Source organism: Gadus morhua, chromosome 14 (genome assembly GCF_902167405.1).
Source record: "Gadus morhua chromosome 14, gadMor3.0, whole genome shotgun sequence".
Taxonomy (NCBI): Eukaryota; Metazoa; Chordata; class Actinopteri; order Gadiformes; family Gadidae; genus Gadus; species Gadus morhua.
In genome coordinates this window covers 26,587,425-26,604,472 of record NC_044061.1, presented here as the reverse complement: position 1 = coordinate 26,604,472, position 17,048 = coordinate 26,587,425, and the positions used below count along the sequence as shown (strand labels likewise).

General features: G+C 51.5%; 1 protein-coding gene across 4 annotated transcripts in view; it reads left to right on the top strand.

The window, feature by feature from the left end:
* Nucleotides 1–11,084, top strand: part of lrrc49 (leucine rich repeat containing 49) — a 32,690-nt gene extending 21,606 nt beyond the window's left edge. For all 4 annotated transcript variants that reach the window (XM_030376814.1, XM_030376813.1, XM_030376812.1 and 1 more), the window contains 5 exons: nt 5,284–5,515; nt 5,953–6,138; nt 7,134–7,243; nt 10,100–10,253; nt 10,718–11,084. In XM_030376814.1, the coding sequence (XP_030232674.1) occupies nt 5,284–5,515; nt 5,953–6,138; nt 7,134–7,243; nt 10,100–10,253; nt 10,718–10,933 (898 nt within the window). In that variant the 3' untranslated portion in view covers nt 10,934–11,084. The remainder of the gene's footprint in view (nt 1–5,283; nt 5,516–5,952; nt 6,139–7,133; nt 7,244–10,099; nt 10,254–10,717) is intronic.
* Nucleotides 11,085–17,048: the final 5,964 nt, after the last annotated feature.

The window sequence follows — 17,048 nt, the reverse complement described above, 5'->3', positions numbered from 1 at the left end:
GGTCGTGGCTACAAATGGAATAAACCACAGCGTATTGTGACTCTCTCCTTGGTTTGGTTTCTAAACAAATAGCGTAACATGAGTTAACACATCTGCAGAGGGGGATATTTGTTATAGTGGATCCATTCTGTCGACAATATATTCAGGGGAGACCCATGTGTCACAAACACTAATGTTTTGTTCTAGCCGGTTGTGCTGCTTAGCCTAGCCGCCATCAAACTGTCATCATCACCACTGCTAAGTGGAGTGGGGTCTGCCATGCGGTCGTCCATTGTTGTCTTCTAACATGTTGTGATATTTTTTATAGTTATCACTGAGTAGACAAACTGTGAGTAACCTTCAGAAAGTACAACCCATTAGCCACATGCAATGTTGTAGTGCGTTTATATTAATACACGTGCTTCAGGCCATTGTGGCTCAACAAAAGGCCTTCAGCAGAACTACTGAGAGACGGAGTGGCAGGGAGACAGTATGTTTCTCTGAGCAGTGTGATGGAACATGAGATCAAGTGTGAAGCTGTGACTACTGCGTGCAATTGCTGTAGTGCAGCTCCTAGACACACACAGTCTATCAGCTGGGGATGGACTCAAACATAAGACACCAAGCTGAGGGGGCATCATTCACATGCTCAGTCTGCTAGTTGGAGAGTTCATGCATTTATATATATATGTATAAATATAGAAATATTTGTATCATTAACTTATTATCTGATTTAATCTCTGCTTATCCTGACTGTTTGATGAGTTGATGAAATACACCATTGATCAAGGGGTACGGCTCGCAAAACATTTTCATCCTCCATTCCAATTGTAACTATTGCAGCAAGACTAGAAGCATCCATCTTCCACTGTTCTATAGAGATAGCGCTGTTATTTACGCTGTGTAGGAACATTGTATTAAACGTGGGTACAGGAGCCCTGTTAGTGCCTCTGTGATACTCAGCCCACGGGGTGCGCCTTGGCGTAGTAAAGTACCTTTTGTTCCACTCCTCCATAGTCGTCCAGGTTCCGCTGGCTCCAGTCTGTCATCCTCGCGTCACACGGCTGATGTAGGAGTGATGAAGCTCCTCTGCTAGCTGTGAATTCACTGACACGATGTCAAGAGCTCATCTCGTCAGGTTTATCTAGACGGGGTAATGGAACAGAGGCCTTGGCAGCTCGGCCGTCACAACTTGCCAAACCATTATTGCTTCTCTGGAAAGTGGCCAGTGGAGGAAACACACCTTCACTTTCAGGGTCAGCCTCTGGGAGGGACCAGTGGAGGTCACGCCCTCCGCACCTTAGGGTTTATTTCTCGATGGTCTCAGAGACAGAAATCCTTGCCAACATCTGAACCTAGACGATACGTTCTCAATCGTTTGGTATTGATTCATAGCGATGGTGACGTCTTCGTGCACCATCTGATTGTTGTTATTGGTGTTACTTGTGTGTCGTCAGGGCAGCGCAGCACCTGGTAATGGTTTTGGTTTATGTCAGCATTCCAAAGTCGTTCCAGTTTATAGTTTGCTGACGGTGCATTAACCACTGTAACTCCCTCATGGCTAAAGAAAAAAATGGTAACCACAGCGAAGAGTGTGTGTGCATTTTTGTGTGTGTGTGTGTGTGTGTGTGTGTGTGTGTGTGTGTGTGTGTGTGTGTGTGTGCCTGGGTGCCTAGGTGAGTGTGTGAGTGCCTGTGTGTGTGGGTATGCGTTGGTGCCATGGTGCGTGTGTGTGTGTGTGTGCCTGGGTGCCTTGGTGAGTGTGTGTGTGCGTGTGTGTGTGTGTGTGCCTTGTGGCTTGTGCCTAGGTGTGCGTGCGTGTGTGTGTGTGTGTGTGTGTGTGTTTGTGTGCCTGTATGTGCTTGTTTTCTTTCATGTTGATGGACTGCATCCTTAATTCGTGTGTAGGTGTACCAGTTTGTGAGAACCTTCTCAGAGAGCAGAACGGTACACCGATGGCGTCACACCGTAACTAAAGTGTAGATTCCACCACATTTGCACACACCGTGTTGAGGACCTGAGATGCAGAGAGACGCTGCTCATTGGGTTTCCTTTTCAAGAGGGAAACGGATGAAAGGCATTAAGAGTATCGAGGCTCAGATCCTGAGCCATCGGTTCCCCAGCGTCGCTGTCGGACCGAACGCCAGCCGCACGGAGAGCTCCCAGCGCTCCAGGGAGAGGATTATGTTGTTCCACAGAATTCCGTAAAGCTCTTCCTTTTTGGGCTGAGGGGGGGGGGGGTCGCTGAAAATAGCCTCTAACTGAATGATGATATCGCAGCGGCGGGATCCATTTCCATCCTCCAGACGCCTAATCCCATCTCCTATGTCTCCTCCTGTGTCCGTTTGTCTCCTCGTTCCTCTATTAGGTGGTCCTCTTCAAGAGGAGCTCTGGCCTGGCCGTCCGTCAGCAGGGAGGAGGGGGGGGGGGGGGGATGTGAGGTGGAGAGTGTAGAGTGTGTGTCTGGCTCATTTCCAGGGGTTTCACCTGGTTTGACTTGACTAGGGTCTCTGTGTTTTTGTGCGTCATCTCCCCGTCCTGCCGTCCAACCGGCCCTGGGCCACTGGAGGCCGTAGCCGAGATAGATCTGGGTTGTGGCGTCCCTATTACTAGGGGGAGATTCTGGGTCCGGTGTCTGACAGATAGAGCTGGACAGAAGACCGCCATCTTTGGCCATCGTGTCCTTATCAATAGAAACCCATTAGTGATACTTCAGTTTTAAACACTTTAATCTTTAAATACAAAACAAAAGACATTGTACACTCATTTCCGCCTTCTCATGGATTCTGGAAGTGTCCTTGTGTCATCGATAGTCCTGAAGAAAAAGAACCGTTAGGGTGACTAGCCAACACGGTTCTACTCAATAGACTAATGCCTCTGCTCTCAGGCTGTGCTGCCACACACACACACAAACACACACACACACACACACACACACACACACACACACACACACACACACACACACACACACACACACACACACACACACACACACACACACACACACACTGTGGTGGTCTGACCTGGCGCTGACCGGGTCCCCAGGCTGGTCGTCTGCGTGTCACTCCGGCGCGGTGGGCCGGTTCAGGGCCTGATGTCAGGAGGTTCTCATGGGCCTCCAGCTTATGATGTAAGGGGAGAGGATCAGACCGGCCCAGGAATTCTCCCTCCTCTGGGCTTTGGTTTTAATCATCACAGAGCCGGCCTCTTCCTCGGTGCACTTCAACGGCTCAATTCAGAATCTGGGGATCCAGTCTGAACTAATTAAAAAAAAAAAAAAACTTTTTTTTTTTTGTATAACATTCTAAGGAATTCCCTCATGATAGCTGCATAAATACTAGTTTTAAATCAATGAAAGCAACCTCACCTGGCCGAGTCTGATTAGACTCCGGGTTGCTGGGTGAGGCTGCATACCTGTTTCACATTGAGTATCAGTGTGCAAAGGTGGTTAAACCAGCCATCTCCACACACACTTGCACAAACACCTTGCAGCAAATTAACTGCTCAATTATTTCGGAATCGAATCCTCATTTTAAACAAGAGCCACTTTCATTCCCGTTTGTCATTCGCTGGCCCCGGTAGCTCTGCCCCTCGGAAGGTGTGTTCACCTGAGGCCGTCCCCATCTCACCCCGGGTTCAGCTCCGGGGGAGACAGAGGGGAGAGTGTTCCTGAGAGAGGCTCTCTCTGGGAGATTATGTTTACAGAGAGGTGGGCCTTTGCAAACACGGCTCAGTTACACATCACTCTCAGTCTCAGTCTCACTCTCACTCTCCCTCTCTCTCCTGGTCTCGGCATTTCTTCTGCGTACAGGCTTGAGCTTATGCACCTGGTTACCTCTGTCTCCCTCCCTCTCTTTTGCTGTCTCTCTCTCTCTCTCCCGCCCTCTTTTGCTCTCTCTCTCTCTTTTGCTCTCTCTCTCTCTGTTGCTGCCGTCTCTCTCTCTCGCTCCGTATCTCTCTGTCTCTCTCTGTCACACTCTCTCTCTGTATCTCTCTCTCTCAGACTCTCTTTTGCCCTCTCTCACTCTGTTGCTGTCCTCTCTCTCTCTCTCTCTCTCTCTCTCTCTCTCTCTCTCTCTCTCTCTCTCTCTCTCTCTCTCTCTCTCTCTCTCTCTCTCTCTCTCTCTCTCTCTCTCTCTCTATCTCTCCCGCCCTCTTTTGCTCTCTCTCTCTCTCTTTTGCTCTCTCTCTGTTGCTGCCGTCTCTCTCTCTCGTTCCCTATCTCTCTGTCTCTCTCTGTCACTCTCTAACTCTATCTCTCTCTCTCTCTCTCGCTCTCTCTCTCTCTCTCTCTCTCGCTCTCTCTCTCTATCTCTCCCGCCCTCTTTTGCTCTCTCTCTCTCTTTTGCTCTCTCTCTGTTGCTGCCGTCTCTCTCCCTCTCGTTCCCTATCTCTCTGTCTCTCTCTGTCACTCTCTAACTCTATCTCTCTCTGTCCCTCTCTAACTCTCTCTCTCTCTCTCTCTCTCTCTCTCTCTCTCTCTCTCTCTCTCTCTCTCTCTCTCTCTCTCTCTCTCTCTCTCTCTCTCTCTCTCTCTCTCTCTCTCTCTCTGTCATTCTCTCTCTCGCTGCATCTCTCTCTCTCAGCCGGGGTCTAGCCCTCAGAAGGTGGGACGGGGATGGCGTCAAACGGGGACAGGGTCCCGGGCTGGGGGGGGTCCCATGGGGTCCCGGTCAGGGGAGGGGGGGCATCTGATCTCTCGGTATGCCCGGCGGCGGTCCCCTGAGCGTCATCAGACTCTGAGGGCCTCTCTCTGGGACCGGTCCTCAGCACCGGTCTCACGACTCTCTTATCGGGCCGGGGCGGGGGGTCAGCTGCTGGCCGGGCCGTGGAGGGCGTCCTGCCAGGAGACCAGCAGGGGACCCGGGAACAAGGGCCCCACCAGGGGGCCACTTCGTGTTTCTTTAGCCTCATGAATGGTCGCTGTCTCTTGAGGCCATGTGGAGGGCTGGATGTGGGCTCCATTGATAGGCCTGTGATGGAGCGGTGCTCCATTGATAGGCCTGTGATGGAGTACTGCTCCAATGATAGGCCTGGTTGTGGATCAGTGCTCCATTGATAGGCCTGTGGTGGAGCAGTGCTCCATTGATAGGCCTGTGGTGGAGCAGTGCTCCATTGATAGGCCTGTGATGGAGCGGTACTCCATCACAGTGTTCCAGTGTGCTCCAGTGTTTGCGTGTGGGTTTGTGTGCCTCAATACGTGTGCCTGTGCGCGCGCGTGTGTGCTCGTGTTCACTCCTGCGTGTGTGTGTGTGTGCACGTGTTGACCCCACCGTGTGTGTGTTTGTGTGTCTCCCCCAGGCTACTGGAGGCCGGCTCCGCGGTGCAGATCCTGTCGCTGTCGGAGCAGCACCTGGCGGAGCTGGACGGGGACACGTTGCGGCTGGTGGGCCCCGGGGCCCTGGAGGCCCTGGAGCGCGGCTGGGGCGCGCAGACCGCTGGCGCCGTCTGCACCATCACCTTCCGCTACGTCCAGTTCGACGCCATCGTGCCCACGCTGCCCCGCATACGAGTCAAGTTCCCCAACCTCACGGTGAGGGTGGAGGTCTGCAGCCCGGGGTCAGGGGTCAGGGTCCTGGGGTCAGGGGTCAGGGTCCTGGGGAGGGAGGTCAGGGTCCTGGGGTCAGGGTCCTGGGGTCAGGGGTCTAGGACCTGGTGTTAGGGGTCAGGGTCCTGGGGAGGGAGGTCAGGGTCCTTGTGTCAGGGTCCTGGGGTCAGGGGTCTGGGTCCTGCACCCCAAGGTCAGGGTCCTGGGGTCAGGGTGTTCAGGGTCCTGGGGTCAGGGTCCTGGGGTCAGGGTGTTCAGGGTCCTGGGGTCAGGGTCCTGAGGTCAGGGTCCTGGGGTCAGGGGTCAGGGTCCTGGGGTCAGGGTCCTGGTGAGGGAGGGCCTGCTCACACAGTCCAAATTGAGGTTTTACACAGTTACACACTCCTCACATCTATTCATGCTTTCTATTGCCCCCCCCCCAGCACCTGGTCTTCATGGAGACCAACCTGAGCCGGCTGGTCCAGCTGGCGGCTCTGGCCCAGCTTAGGCGGGTGGAGCAGCTCACCATCCACCCCGAGGGGAACCCGGTGGCCGCCCTGGCCCTGTGGCGCCCCTTCCTCATCTACCGCCTGCACCACTTCAACCTGCAACGCCTCAACGGCCTGGAGGTAGGTCCTCTACCACCTGGAGGTAGGTCCTCTAAGACCTGGAGGTAGGTCCTCTACCACCTGGAGGTAGTTCCTCTAAGGACTGGAGGTAGGTCCTCTACCACCTGGAGGTAGTTCCTCTAAGGACTGGAGGTAGGTCCTCTACCACCTGGAGGTAGGTCCTCTAAGACCTGGAGGTAGGTCCTCTACCACCTGGAGGTAGGTCCTCTAAGGACTGGAGGTAGGTCCTCTACCACCTGGAGGTAGGTCCTTTAGACCTGGAGGTAGGTCCTCTAAGACCTGGAGGTAGACCTTAGACCTGGAGGTAGGTCCTCTAAGGACTGGAGGTAGGTCCCTTAGACCTGGAGGTAGGTCCTCTACGGCCTGGAGGTAGGTCCTCTAAGGCCTGGAGGTAGGTCCTCTAAGGCCTGGAGGTAGGTCCTCTAAGCACTGGAGGTAGACCTTAGACCTGGAGGTAGGTCCTCAGACCTGGAGGTAGGTCCTCTAAGACCTGGAGGTAGGTCCTCTAAGGCCTGGAGGTAGACCTCAGACCTGGAGGAAGGTCCTCTTGACCTGGAGGTAGACCTTAGACCTGGAGGTAGACCATAGACCTGGAGGTAGGTCCTCTTAGACCTGGAGGTAGGTCCTCTTAGACCTGGAGGTAGGTCCTCTACCACCTGGAGGTAGGTCCTCTAAGGCCTGGAGGTAGGTCCTCTAAGGCCTGGAGGTAGGTCCTCTAAGCACTGGAGGTAGACCTTAGACCTGGAGGTAGCTCCTCTAAAGCCTGGAGGTAGGTCAGAATGAGTTTGTCGCTCTGCGTTCTTTGACTATACTGCGCTGCAGCAGTACTGCAGTCCCCACCTGGATTCCTAGGGTATCCTGAAAACAATAACTCTGTGCGTGTATTTCTAGCAGTGTAGTACGTCTAATATTCCAGCGACGGGGCATGTGTGGGGGTGACCGCGCGTCCTGACGTTTGTCTGTTTGTGTCCTGACTTCCGTCCGTCTGTCCCCAGGTGACCATGAATGATGTCATAGCGGCGGAGCGAGTGTTCGGGACCCTGGGTCTGGTGGCCGCCACCGAGACGCCGCGCTGCCGCCTGCTGCTGCTGCTGGAGGAGTCCCGGTGAGTCAGGAGGCTCCTACCTCCTAGGGCCCTACTGCCTACCATCCTACCTCCTGTCCTCCTAGGGCCCTGCTGCCTACCATCCTACCCTCCTAACCTCATACCCTCCTACCCTTCTACCCTCCTACCCTCCTACCCTCCTAGGGCCCTACTGACCTACCCTCCTACCATCCTACCTCCTTCCATCCTACTCCCCTACCCTCCTACCCTCCTCCACCTTAACACCCTACTGCCTACCCTCCTACCACCCTACCCTCCTTCACTCCTACCCTCCTTCCCTCCTACCACCTACCTCCTACCCTCCTACCTCCTTCCCTCCTACCCTCCTTCCCTCCTACCCCCCTTCCCTCCTACCCTCCTACCTCCTACCCTCCTAGACTCCTACCCTCCTTACCTCCTACTCTCCTACACTCCTACTCTCTTATTCTCCTACCCTCCTACCTCCTATCCTCCTTCCACCCTGAGCAAACACTCTGTCTCTACAAACCCAGTGTTGCGTGTGGAGGCCCGTCTGTCTGAGTGTGTGAACGGGAGCGTTGTGTGAGCGTGAGAGTTGTGTTTACATAGCGCTCTATATGTTCACTTAACCTGTGCTGAGAAAGGGTTCAGCGTGTAAACACGGCTGAGTTGGAACACAGCCAGATGGCTCCCTCCTTCTGTATAACAACCTCTCACGTACGACCCCGTCGCAGACCTTATGACACGATCACAGAGCAATGTGCTGATCCTCGTCTTCACCGAGCCAACCCCGCCACTACGACCCTGAACCTCGGCTGATCATGCGATCAACACCATGAGTGTGTACGCGTTTGTCTTTGTGTGTGTAGCCATCTGGGCCCAAGGACCTGCGTGTGTGTGTGCGCACGTTTGTGTGTGTGTGTGTGTGTGCGTGCATGTGTGTGTGTGTTTGTGTGAGCGGGAGCAACACAACACGTGGCCCACATGTTCCGGGTGCTAGTCCTGATGTGTGTCAGGATATGGGTGTGGAAGGCATTCCTCTCTGACTCCAAAAGCACTTAGAACGTCACTCAGAGGCCGCCTGTCACAGCCTCGACAGACAGGAGAGAACACTGAGGAGCTGCCTGCTCTCACACACACGCACGCAACGACGCACGCACATGCTCACGCATGCACACACGCACGCAAGCATGCAGGCAGGCAGGCAGGCAGGCAGGCACGCAAACTCTTGCTCAAACGCTGATGGGACAACACGCCCCAGTAAACGCACACACACACTGCCACACTGCCACACTGCCACACAGACACACAGAAACACACACACACACACACACACACACACACACACACACACACACACACGCACACACGCACACTTGCATCTTAATATTTAAAAGGTATACTTACATTAATTGCTATAATGTGATTATAGTATAATTACAACTACTGTATGTATGTTATTATACTATAATTACATAATGTGTTAAATCGTTAAAACAGCGTTTTTCTCCCCTCATAGACACTTTGTGTATTCAGAGGTCAGTAGAAAGAGAAGCTCTGGCCTGAAAGCTGTCGTGTCTCGGACACACTGCAGTAAAGTGATCCCTTCTCTGCATTACTGACAATGAACCCTAATGACGGATAATCAGCAGGAATAAACAAGAGCCCAGGCAGCACGGCCCCGTGGCCCCTCTCTGGGGCCCCTCTCGGTGGCCCCCGCACCCAAACAAAAAGAAAGAATTGTGTCCCCAGCGCACATCTCCCTCACAATCACCCCCACCCGCCCCCCGCACCCTCTTACCCCCACCGGGCAGACGTGCAGTCGTCTGTGCACACCCACACATGTACACACAAACATATGCACACGCCCACACATGTACCAACACACACATGCACACACCAACACATGTCCACACCCACACTTGTAAACACACCCACACACACGTACACACATGCACACACATACACACACACACGTACACACCCACACATGTACATACATACAAAACCGACATGAGTGCTATCTTCCATTCACATCCTTCCTTAGTGTTACCTTCCACTCATTTCCGCACTCTCTTCTTCTTACTCACGCACACGCACGCATACGCACGCACACGCACGCACACGCACACACAAACACAGAGCTGAACCAAAGGGAGTCAACGCTGCCTCCTCATGTCCTTCGTTCCTTCCTCTCCTCTGACGCGGAGGAGACCTGCTGAGGAAAACAGACGCACACACATACACACGCAAGCATGGACCTACACAAGCACAGTCATGCAAACACACAAATACACACGCACACACAGGCATGGTCTCGCATACATGCACACACACACACACACACACACACAGACATGCGTCCACACACAAACACACACAGGCGCGTGCACACACAGGCACTCACAAACAGACATTAGCTGCTAGAACAACATAAACACTAGAGTGTGTAAAGAGTTTATTTGGCAGCGGGCCGGCTGTCATCGTGTCCGTCTGCACACACGATGTGGCGTCCAGGCGTGCTGCTGCGGTGTCTCCAACCCGCCGCTCCTACGATCCGTCTGGGCAGGATCCCTTCGTCCTGCTGGAGGAGGAATGAACGCAATTAAAGTTTGATTGTGTTTTGTTTTCTGGGAAATACTTTAGTGGCCCGGTAATCCTGTGCGGTTATTACAGACGTCTGAAGAGCCAGCGTTGTGTGGCCTCGTTTTTCATCCTTGTGCTCTCTCTAATGTCCCTGCATCACCCCCCCCCCCCCCCCCCCCCCCACACACACACTCTCGCTCTCTCTCCCTTTGTCTGTGACTCTCTCTCTCTCTCTTTTCCTCAACTCTTCCCTTTTCTTCCTCTCTCTCTCTCCTCATTGGTCCATCACCTTGGCCCCTCCCCCCCTGGCAGGAAGCGGCAGCTGCAGTTTCACCTGGAGGGGCGTGGCCGGCGGCCTGGCCAGAGCCCAGAGGAGCTGAGGGAGAACGGGAAGCTGCTGGGGGAGGGGCTTAGCCGGGCGCTGTTCAACTACCCGTGCCGGGACGGCGCGAGCGACAGCTCCGAGGTCCGTCACGCCACGCACGCCTAAACACCACCCAAACACCACCTGAACACCACCCAAAGGCTGCCTAAACACCACCTAAACAACACCCAAACACAACCTAAACACCACTCAAACACCACCGAACCATCGGCCACACACCACCCAATCACCAACCAAAGACCACCAAAACACCACCCAAACGCCACCACTCACGACCTTAACATCAGCCAATCACCACCCAAACAACACCAAATCACAACCTAAACACAACCCAATCACCTCCTAAACACCGCCCATGCTACACGAACACACCACCTAAACAACACACAATCACCACCTAAACACCACCCAAACAGCCCTAAAACACCAAGCACCCTCGACACCTTCATCAGATAAGTTCGTTCTCATCCTCTGCAGCTCGTTAGAGGAGGCTCTCGTCTGGGTCTGAGTGCTTTGCTAACGTGTGATTTCGCTCTTGCCCTCAGGAGGGCGCTGTGGAGCCGTCGGAGCGTGCCGCCAACACCCAGCAGTACCTGCAGGAGCTGGTCCAGCGGGCGTCCGACACCCACCTGAAGGGAGAGGCGCTGCACAAGCTGTGGCCCTCTCTGTTTGTGGAGATGGTGAGGGACTGCGTGTTGGACATGAGGGACCGGCCGTCCTACCGCCAGGCCTGCCTCCTCAGACTGTCCCACAGCAAGTGAATGGGGCCGGCCATGTGGAGCCATACATCAACACACACACACACACACTGACTGTAACATACACAAATGACACGCTGAGACACACACGGGGAGACACAGACACGAAGAGACACACACACACACATACACACACGGAGAGACACACACACACACACACACACACGTACATAAATACACACACACACACACACACACACTCTGACTGTAACATACACAAACAACACAGAGAGACACACGGGGAGACACACACAGACACGAAGAGACACACACACACACACACACACACACACACGGAGGGACACACGCACGCACACATAACGACTGTAACACACACAGACACACACACAGCGACTGTAACATACACAAACGACAACACAACGCATGCACACACATACACAACACCAAACACAAAGCAAACAGGCATTCAAGAATAAGTCGTGCTTGCAAACGTTATCCGGACCGAAACACGTCGTCATGTGGTCACTCATTAGCCAATCACGTCTCTGGAAGCAGAGGATTATCTCCGTTTGTGTATTTGCGGCCAAAACCTGGAGATGGTAGCAGAGAGAATGTTCTGAAGACCGCCCAGCGTGCACGTCTTGTCTGAATGTACGTCCTCACGCGAAGAAACCGACCGCCATCGACGCTTTGATTCCTGTCCCATTTCTGGTGCTCTGCAACCCCTCATGCACCTGGGAAGCCTTCAGAGAGGGACCAAGTTTTACACCATCGTTACCCCTGTCCTGTCCCCCTCCCCCCTGAGACTAACATCACTGCTCCGTGTCTTAACTCAGCCCCCCACATCTCTCCCTCCCCCTCCCTCGTCTCTCATTCCCCCACACGTCTCTCACTCCCTCTGCCTGACGACAGGACCTATAACTCCTATATCCTTTGTTGTTCTTCTGTTTCTTTGATGACCTCTTTGTGTGATTTTCTGTATGTATTTAGGATTAAACTATTCCCTGTCACATGTGATTATCTGCTCTCCCTTAAAGATGATAATAAGTGATTAGAGCAGGGCTTTCATTGGTGGATGAATTGAAATGTCCGTTGGTCAATTGGTGTAACGCTCTCCTTTCAAATGGTAAAGGAACAGGTGAGATATCCGTTTAGCTCATCCCTGTACGCGGTCCTGCATTCAGCTGCTGTCAGGCCTGATGAGTTGAACCGAGTGCGATTGCGAACCTGTGAATGCAGTGTGTCCGTGTCGGTTTCAACTCATCGTTTCCGCTCTTTCGAGCAAACGTCTTCTGACAGGATGTCACGTCGGAGCCGCAACCTTATTCACACCTCACAGAGCACGGAGGCCCGCAGAGGGCGGGGATGGAGGAGGTGGTGGTGGTGGTGGGGCAGGGGGGTAACCTACATGCTAGTTCCCTGCCCTGCACTGGGAGGAACGGCCTCCATGAGGGTCCTCTGGTTGGGTAGGGAGCCCAGGCCTGGAATAACCCCCTGAGGCTCTGCAGATCTCCTCCGTTCTCCACCTGGTTCTCCTCAACCCTGTTCTGGAGCCTGAAGAACGTGTCCTCTATTAAACGGTATTTGGGTTAGAGTGCTTTTACTGTTTAAAGATGAAGTTTGAAATAGGAATTTAAAAAGGGGTACAAAGTGGGTGTTTTTTCCCCCCACTTTCCAAAGGAAGCGGCCACAAATCAAAAACAGTCGACAACTTGAGATGCATGAAATTGTGTTCCCTATTTATACTAGCAGAGAGACAATTTAACAGTACAGACTGAGGTGAGGCGTTTCTCAATAACCGTATACAGTATGTTCGATCAGTCAAGTTGACTCAATGTTTCATGGGGACGTTTTCAGGAGGTAGGTAAATGACCTTCAGGACTATGTAGATCACTTGCTCCTCTTGACCACTGTCACCACCAAGAGGTCCTGATGGTAAAATCCTACCTTTCTGTTCCCAGAAGTGAACCAGTCTGTTCGAGGAGCTGGCTGCTGTTCTGCTGGTGGTGATAACATCAAGAGCCTGTGGTTCTGTGGCAGTGTGGTGAGAGTGGAATGCTCTCAGAGTGCAGGTAGCCACATATTACTCCTCGGTGAATGAGAATGTCACAAACTATTTAATCCAAACAAAGGGATAAACGTAAGTGTTATCCCACCCAATTAGTTTTGGTCCTGTATCATGTGTTTAGACAAAGTCCATAAGGGACTATGATCTATTCTGATCCTCTTTGAAAACCGTTCAATGAAGAACGTCCTGAAACTCAAACCTGTTCTGATACAAATGTGTTCTTTAATCTGGTTTCTGGGCCAGAAACAGAGACACACACACACACATGGGTTTGCCTTGAAGGGACGTCTGCACAGAGGGGGAGTAAACACATTGACATGCTTTGTTGTATTTTAACTCCTGTTGCCTGGGAAACGGTTCTGCTGGTATACATTTCATGTTGGCATCGGCCCCCGCAGGGAACTTGTTGAATCAGAGTCAACCTAATCCCACCACAGCAGACGTGTGGTGTTCGTGTGCCAAACGCCATCCTGGTGCCGAGACCTGAGCCGTGATATCAAGAGAGAAGGAACGGCTCCTGAGCGTCACAAAGACAAACCCTAACATATACGTTTACATTAACATTTACAAAAAAATTATAATCGCTACAAAAACAATAGGGATCCAACCTGTTGGCTTGGACCCCTAATTATACGACGGATGTTCATAGAACCATGTGCCAAGCGCTAACAATCAGTAGGTTAACCCATTCCCCGTATGCAACAAAGATAGCTAGGATAAAACGCTACACCATGCTGAGTACTATCTTTAAGTGTCAGGACGTACCACATACAATAAGTGTGTGCGTCAAGTGCCAGGATGTACAACATACAATAAGTGTGTACGTCAAGTGCCAGGACGTACAACATACAATAAGTGTGTACGTTAAGTGCCAGGACGTACAACATACAATAAGTGTACATTAAGTGCCAGGTTGTACAACCTGCATAAGTGCATAAGAGGGTTGTTTGGGGTGTGGGGGGAGGGGGGAGGCTATGCAGAGTCTAGGTTAACTCTGAGTCTTGAGTCTAACCACCACGTTCACAGCGTTACATGCCCCACTGGGATAATGAGTAATTTAAACAGGGTTTGATTCCCTCTTCCTTCGCGTTGTAGGAGCTCGCTCTGTGCAGGACACACCGTCAGTGAACTATGTGGCAAGCAATGCATGAAAGCCCTTTAGAAAGAGCCCAGGTAGCAGGCCCTGAGGACATGTTTCAGAACCAGCCCAGGCTGACAGTCTTGATCGCGGAGCTCCACGCCTGATTGTTTCTGTTGATAAAGGCAGGAACAACTCAACGCACTGCCTCATCAGCAAACCCAGGAGAGAAGATGTCAGCCACACAAAAGCTTCATGTTTAATATTGATTCAACAGAGAGCTATGGCTGCCCACAGGCCAACTATCTCACTGTTGTGTGTCTGTACCACATTGCGACTAGGATCTGCACAAGTGTGCTCAAGCGTGGCTAATGCCACGCCCGTTTAGTTTTTAATGAATCCTTTGCGTTCTTCAGAGGTGCATTATGTCCTTGGGTGACTCGTTGAGTTTGAAGCACTACTCACCCGTTCATGATTCATAACATACTAGGAACACAATTAAATTCAATGACATTTTCTTTGTATAGCCCTTAATCACAAGTACAGACTTAAAGGTCTTAACAGGCCATACATTTATGACTTGATGGGTTTTCCGTTAAAAAAGTAAAATAAAGGAACTCGACCCGCAGACCTGCAGAGTGATGCACAGAGATTATTCCTAGAGAGGACATGATCATTTGTACGGTTATGCAAATTTGACTGGCCTTGTTCCACCTCCGTCAGCTTCTACTGAGTGATTCACATGCTTCACAATGATGAGCCGATCCCATAAAGAGACATCTCTGGACAAAGAGTCTCTTCACCAGAATCGGAAAGATAACAAGAATCTGATGAATGCAAATAACTGAATCATGTCCCCAAATACTTTAAGACAAATTATGTTTTTTCAGGTATTCTGGTCAGCACTGTTACGTCATTAGGTTGGAGGTGGAGGAATAGCCTTGTCTCCACATGTTACATCATATTCTATACAGTTTGCTTGAACCTTCCCGAGAGTTATTAATCTCCAGTGATGCGTGTTGAGGGCCTTGTTGTCACTCAGCTTAGCTTTTTCCAACAGGCAGAATTCTACAATGAAACGATAACACACAAAGACTCACTTTCCGCTCAACATCAACACTTTTCGTTCAACAATGTTTCAACATCTCTCAGTATCTTCTGGGGGGGGGGGGGGGGGGGGAATTAAGCATTTACTCTTCTCTGAGAAGTTCTCATGCACTGATTTTGTATACAGTTATTTAGTTTTAATTTTTTTTTTATCTCTGAGGTCATCAAGGTCCGGACCTCGCTGACCTCATGGCTACGGACATAGCGGGAGACCAGATCCTTTGAGACGGGCCATGTGTGCGTCTGATGTCGGCGGCCCGTTATTTGAGGACGGAGCGGGACGGCCTTCCGGTCGTGGTCTGGTCTCTCACCCTCTGAACGGGCGATCCGGAACAGAGGTTCATTATTGCTGCTGTAATTGGGCGGGGGCTCGCTCACCCATGACCGCGGCTCGGAGACGCCGCAGATAAAGAGGAATTCCTCCGAAGCATCGACATGATGAGGTCTGATGGAGAGATGGGTGGATGGGTTAGATGATGATGAGGGAGAGAGAGAGAGAGAGAGAGAGAGAGAGAGAGAGAGAGAGAGAGAGAGAGAGAGAGAGAGAGAGAGAGAGAGAGAGAGACACACACAGAGAGACAGAGAGATAGAGAGAGGGAGAGAGAGGGAGAGAGAGAGAGGGGGAGAGAGAGAGGGAGAGAGAGAGACACACAGAGAGACAGAGAGATAGAGAGAGGGAGAGGGAGGGAGAGAGAGATAGAGAGAGAGATAGAGAGAGAGAGAGAGAGAGAGAGAGAGAGAGAGAGAGAGAGAGAGAGAGAGAGAGAGAGAGAGAGAGAGAGAGAGAGAGACACACACACAGAGAGACAGAGAGATAGAGAGAGGGAGAGGGAGGGAGAGAGAGAGATAGAGAGAGGGAGAGGGAGGGAGAGAGAGAGAGGGGGAGAGAGAGGGAGAGGGAGGGAGAGAGAGAGAGAGACACACACAGAGAGACAGAGAGATAGAGAGAGGGAGAGAGGGGGAGAGAGAGAGAGGGAGAGAGAGAGAGAGAGAGAGAGAGAGAGAGAGAGAGAGAGAGAGAGAGAGAGAGAGAGAGAGAGAGAGAGAGAGAGAGGGGGGGAGAGAGAGAGAGAGAGAGAGAGAGAGAGAGAGAGAGAGAGAGAGAGAGAGAGAGAGAGAGAGAGAGAGAGAGACACACACAGAGAGACAGAGAGATAGAGAGAGAGAGAGGGAGAGGGAGGGAGAGAGAGGGGGAGAGAGGGGAGCGGAGGAGAGACAAAGGGAGTCAGACATCAACATATAGGATGAAGGGCTTCAACATTCTAGTTTCTGGTTACACCAGGATTAGTGACCACCAGTGTCAAGACTTTGACAAAGCACCACCTTTGTTGCCGTGCAGGTCCTGTGGTTTTGTGTGTTTGTGTGTGTTGTTCCAGCATGACACCCAACAGCTGTTAGAGGGTTAGCTGTTAAAAGCCTTTACAGACAATACATACAAACACACACACAGAGGCAGTGTGGGCTGCACGCAACAGCAACTCTCGTGTGTGGTCAGGGAGCAGCACGCTTTAGGGAGATGAGTAAAGTGCGTCTGATGTGAGGAGAAAGTAGAGAACAGGATCACTGTGATGGCATAAAAATGTTTAATTAAGAACAATTTATTAAAATTTCAAATTGAAATTAAGGCGAGCTTCTTATTTTTCACATAGAAATATATCACATTGCTTCAATAAAATATGATAAATATTATCTTTTATTTTAAAACATATATATCAATCTATCGTTTAGATCTATCTATAGCAGGGGTCACCAACCTTTTTGAACCTGAGAGCTACTTCATGGGTACTGAGTCATACGAAAGACACCCAGTTCTATACATTCTTCTGAAATAACAAATTTGCTCAGTTTGCCTTTAGTTATATATACTATTAATGATTAATGATACTCATCTATGTAAAGACACA